Source organism: Trichechus manatus, unplaced genomic scaffold (genome assembly GCF_000243295.1).
Source record: "Trichechus manatus latirostris isolate Lorelei unplaced genomic scaffold, TriManLat1.0 scaffold00027, whole genome shotgun sequence".
NCBI lineage: Eukaryota > Metazoa > Chordata > Mammalia > Sirenia > Trichechidae > Trichechus > Trichechus manatus.
This window is the reverse complement of record NW_004443963.1, coordinates 4834499-4840271: the sequence shown is the minus strand read 5'-3', so window position 1 is coordinate 4840271 and position 5773 is coordinate 4834499. Positions and strand designations below refer to the sequence as shown.

Sequence of the window (5773 nt, the reverse complement as noted above, 5' to 3'; positions counted from 1 at the left end):
CCAGGGCTTGTCATTAGCAGCAGTGGTCTCCAAGGGGATGGGATGAGACTGAAATTTTGCTTCAGGAAGAAGTAGGAAGATGCACTGGAAAGAAGGCATGATATTCCAAAGTCAGAATTAGAAAGCATTCCGCTAATGAAACCTGTTTATTTCCATTTTACTGGCATAGCTGATGGGTAATTTACATTCTCCCATTTATGCTCTTCCCTGAAGACAATGCTAAAAGATTCTATTAAGATGTATGGAGAGAGAAAGAGCTTTCCATAGGTTGAGAAATTTTAACCTACACAGCCTCTGGACCGGAGAAAGAGAAAGAAACAATTATCCTACTTCTCATCTAGAAAGTGAAGTGGAAAATAGCCTTTGATTCAAAACAAGGAGACCTATAGTTTTATAATCTTTGCAGGGCAAAAAGATGTCTCCTTTAGGAGAAACAAAACTGAGAGCCAAAAACAGTGGTGTGCTGGTAAACCAGCTATCTGGGAAAAAACATAAAAAACCCTGATTTGTAGAGTTAGCCAATTTCCATGGTGTAAATACTCCCACAAAGGCTGATTTCAAGCTACAATGTGATCTCACTGAACAGAGCTGGGAAGAGATGCATGCAGTCTAGTTAAAGACAGCTCCAGTCACCACCAGAAGGAAGTTACAAGACAGGAGAAAGAAGAGTTTTCTGAACAGAGTGCTCTACAGAGAAACAGGGAGGTTGAATTTTTTCTATACTAGTTAAAAGGTTTTAGTTTAAGTGTCCCTGATTAGGTACCTCAGAACACTTTCATGATTATTTAAAAAAAAAATACCTATATCAAATTAAAAGCTATGTACTCAGTTGTTAGTTTCCATCAAGTTGATTCTGACTCATGGCGACTCCATGTGTGCAGAGTAGAACTGCTCCATAGGGTTTTCAAGGCTGTGACCTTCTGGAAGTAGATCACCAGGCCTGTCTTCTGATGCCTCTGGTTGGGTTCGAACTGCCAATCTTTTGGCATGTAGTGGAGTGCTTACCCATTTGTGCCACCCAGGGACTCCTTATATACTCAGAGGAACATAAAATCTCTTACTGCAATAGCTAGATTTAGAAAACTTGCGTGTGAATCATATATATATACATATATATATATATATTTTAAATACACTGGGAGAGCTGGCTTTTTAAAAGACCAGATCCTTTAATATGTTGAAGACGTGTTTGCAATGAAAGAGATTACCTTCTGATTTATCTCCTTGATAATTTTTTTCAATCCAAAGTTTTCTGAAAGCAGTATATCCTTGTAGATACCTGAAAGTATTCTAGAAGGACATGCATGTACATGAACCCCTAAACCAAACAGGCAACAGCAAGTTTCAGGATTCCTCAAACAGTGTGACCTGGGACTTCCTGAGTTACAAGGGTGGTGTCTGCCAAAAATATCTTTTCTGGGCCTCATTCCAGCCTCACTAAATCAGAATGCTTGGGGTGAGGCTCTGGAATTTGCCTACTTTACAAGCTTATTGCATGATTCCTAAGCACGCTAATGTTTGGGAATCAGTACCCTAAAAGATGTGGAACTCCTGGTCTGTAGAATCAACATTGATCTGTATGGGACTATAGGTAGTCTTACCCATCAACAAGATGGCAGCATGATTTTAGGGACCTGGAAGAAAACTTCTGGACTTTCATACAATTCTACCATTTGATTTTCTAATGAACAAAATCCCATAATTAGCCTCCCATTCTCTTCAGTTTAAGGCTGCTATTCCTGGAAGAGGAAACACTTTAAATGGTTTCAGTCATTTTTGCCTGAATGTGAAGGAGTCCATAATCTTTCTAGAGGGGGATGCGAGAGAACTAGAGGTCTGTGTATATTAGGAGAGAGTTATCATGCAGGGAGATGAAGGCAATAGAAAGAAAAGGCTTGGGCATCTAAAAATTACATTTATCCCTTTTTAAATTTAGCCTATGTCTGGCCCCTGATGGCTTAGTTCAGGCTTCACTTTAAGTGGATTTACAGTCCTGGGGAACTCAAAATGTTGATTTTGCTACTCAGAAATACTAGAACGGCTAGGACAAATCAAGCCAACTATTTAGACCTGTGGTTGCAAAATGATTTTGTTTCCTGTGCCTGGTCTGATTGACTGGTCATAGCTACCTGGAGCTTTGTTGAGAAGGAGATTGAGGCACATCCAGGCTTTGTTGCAGAGTGCTATGATTGATTAGTGATGTCTGCCTTGGTTGTGGGAGGGTAGTTGGTGATACATGTGCTACTTATTTGCCATTGCTAGTTTAGAAAAGGCCTGTATGGACACAGATGGAGGCAGTGATGCTGACACGATGTCATCAGATAAGGATACCATACCTCTGGAGAAAGGAGGTAATCGAGAGTGCCATCCTTCATGTTATTTAATGCTTCATTACTTGGAACAAAAATGGTGTATGGTCCACCAACCCCATCCTCATCTAAGGCGTGTCCCATATTGGTTTCCTGCATTTGAGAAATGAAATTTTATATATTTGAAACCTATTCAGACAAGTATTTGAAATAACTCCTCAGCAAGTATTTATAATCGACACCCCCACTAATTTCACAAAGGAGTTGACATACAACATTTTTCAGAAATTCATGAAAGTACATACCTCTAACAAAGATCTGAACTTGCTGTATCTTGGTTGTAGCATTGTCATTATGGTTTGCTAAAAAGAGACATTTTACTTAAAATTCAGTAAAAAAAAAAAATAAGATGGTTTAGGAAATAAAAACCCTAATGTTAAAAGACTGGTGACAGAGTTTAAGTGTATATATACATGTATGTATGTATGTATCTACAAGTACATATGTATGTATATATAATAATAGATGTATAAATATATATATTTACACACACGTAAAGCTTTACATATATATATGTATATATATATATATACATGTGTATAACCAAAAACCAAGCCTATTGCCGTTGAGTTGATTCTGACTCATAGCAACCCTATAGGACAGAGTAGAACTGCCTCATAGGGCTTCCAAGGGGCAGCTGGTAGATTTGAACTGCTGACCTTTTGGTTAGTAGCCGAACGCTTAACCACTGTGCCATCAGGGCTCCTGTATATATATGGAACTGGTGAACTTCAATGTATTATACAAATGTTTGATGTTGTTATTTAAACAGTAGTTTGGACCTGCATGTTCTGAAGTAATCTTTGGCCATTATCATACAGATCGGAGAGAATCAAGTTTATCGCAGTGAGAACCATCCTCCTCCATAAAGCATAAGTAATAAATTTTCATGAAAACTGGCTGCTGTGGCCAAATGTAGCTACAAGGGAGGTCACAAAAAGGAAAAAGGTGTATTTTCCCTACACCTACTATGTGTCTTTTTTTCTCCCTGCAGGTGTACCTAGAATTCTATTGAAAACAGATTTAAATTACTCTATCTTCCATATGGAGCCCTGGTGGTGCAGTGGTTAAGAGCTTGACTGCTAACCAAAAAGTTGGCAGTTCGAATCCACCAGCCGCTCCTTGGAAGCCCTATGGGGCAGTTCTAATCTGTTCTACGGGGTCACTATGAGTTGGAATCGACTCAACAGCAAGGGGTTTTTATCTTCCACATGCTTGGGGTCCAAGTACAAATGTCAATGTCAGACATTTTCTTCTTGGATGTGGCTCTCCAGGGCTGACATCACTTTTACCTGATACAGCTTACCTTAGTGTTGCTCTCAAATGTGGGATCCATCTTGTCCATGGCTCTGTCAATGATGTGCAGGAGCCCATTGGAAGCAATCATGTTGCCCTGTATAATTTTTACCTTCTTTTTGCCTCCATAGAGTTTAAGCTTAAGTTGATTGTCCTAAAATACCAAGAAAAAAGAAAATTAATGTGGTGTCCTGTAAGGAGCACTGGACTAGGAAGTCCTGAGTTCTTGGGTCCCGCCATTATTGGCTGTGTGATCTTGGTGGGTCATTTAACCAAAATGGGGATGAAGGTATCTGCTTGGTTGACGTCACAGGATTTTTATTAAGATCAAACAAGATCATATGTGTGAAATTGGTCATGACTATCACATGCTAAATGTAGCTAAGGCATTATAAAGATCTCCCCAATAGACTGCACACTGCATAAGGGCTGGACTATTTAATGTAAATTCATCACCTACTTTAGTGTCTTGCACAGAGAAGGAACATAATATAACATATTTGTTGAATTAATAAATGAAGCTAATTATTTCTTCCTCCCACAGGGCTCCTACATGTTGCAAAGTTAGTAAATATTTGTTGAATTGATGAATGCATGTCCTTGTGAAGAAGGAAGCCACATCTCCATATCTAGCTATTATCCACCCATATCTATCTATCATCTATCTATCTGTGTATGTATGTATGTATCTATCTACTTACTTACCTACCTGTTTGTCTATCTGTCTACCTACCTACCTATCCATCCATCCATCCTCGCACAAACAATACAGAATACTGGTTAAGGATGCAGAAACCCTGGTGGCGTAGTGGTTACGAGCAGTTCGAATCCACCAGGCGCTCATTGGAAACCCTATGGGGCAGTTCTACTCTGTCCTATAGGGTCGCTAAGAGTCAGAATCAACTCAACAGCAATGGATTTTTTGTTGTTGTTGGTTAAGGATGCGGGCTTTGGAGTCAGGCAGATCAGTATCTACAGTGTGACCTCTGGGTTTTCCCATTGGAACAACGGGGTTAATGACAGTACTTCCTTCAAAGGGTTGTTGTGAGACTTATATAACATAAACAAAGGTTTATTCCAGTACCTTGCGCAGAATAATCACTCCATAACTGCAGCAACTATTGATAATTGGTGAAATGCAATGGTGCTGGCCATAGCCCCTAAGGCACATTCTCTTGCTTAATCACTTGCCCCCAGCTCAGTAATGGGAGTAAGGTCACAGGAAGGGTTAGTTGTGGATGGGGGAAGGTAGCTTTATTTGGAAAAAACAAAACAGAACTAATGGCATTAGGAGAGATGGATTGTTAAGTTAGAGAGGATGGATAAACCCTAGGAATCTAAAACAAACAAATCCATTTCCTTTTGTAAAAAAAATGCTGATCTGGCTTTATGCCGATGCTTCCAGGAAACAGGTTTACAGCAGTTTCTCCTTCCTGCCAGCAGACAAATGATGCTTTGAAAACGAATTCAGACCCAGACCAAATACTTTATAACCCCCCTCCTTCCTGATCCTTCATCATGTTGCTTTCGGCTTCTTCCAACATAGGAAATGTGCTTTGACAAACAAGGAAAAAGTTAAGAAGTTCTTTGTAAACTTTCATAAGCTCCAAACACAAAGAGAGAAAAGGCCAGGGGCACTGACTCAGAGAACAGTTTAATTCTAGGAGTGAAATTCAGAGAAACCCTTACCTTATCATCGTTGAAGACTTCCCCTGACTTTCCCGTCAAGGTATAAAATGTGTCTGTGTTATTCAAACGCTCAGTGGTCATCTGCCCAGCAATTATGTGCAGTTTCACAAAGTACCGAGCTGCCTCAGTATCCATCAGAAGCTCTTTTACCTTAGAAAAGAGAGCCGGTTCCCTTAGTCTTGATTGTTGTTTGAAGGAGAAGTTGAGATTTGTGACTCATGGTATGCCTTGTTTAGCATCAAAGACATCAAAGCCAGTGCACTCTAGTTCAGGTTTGGGCTCTTTCTGATGGAGGTTGTTCTCCCAGAGGGCGGCACCCTGGGCCAGGCCTTAAAGGAGTGGAGATCTGAAGAGCTGAGGTGATGCACAGTTTGCTATCAGTCCATGGGCTGAACCGCCATGGTGTGAGGAGGAGCAAG

General features: G+C 40.1%; 1 protein-coding gene across 1 annotated transcript in view; it reads right to left on the bottom strand.

Moving 5' to 3' along the window:
* The window catches only part of STAB2 (stabilin 2), a 212782-nt gene that overhangs the window by 134032 nt on the left and 72977 nt on the right, over positions 1 to 5773 (bottom strand). The window contains exons 10-13 of the mRNA XM_012554793.1: positions 5355 to 5504; positions 3676 to 3819; positions 2615 to 2671; positions 2337 to 2462 (exon numbers count right to left, since the gene is read on the bottom strand). Of these exons, the coding sequence (XP_012410247.1) occupies positions 2337 to 2462; positions 2615 to 2671; positions 3676 to 3819; positions 5355 to 5504 (477 nt within the window). The remainder of the gene's footprint in view (positions 1 to 2336; positions 2463 to 2614; positions 2672 to 3675; positions 3820 to 5354; positions 5505 to 5773) is intronic.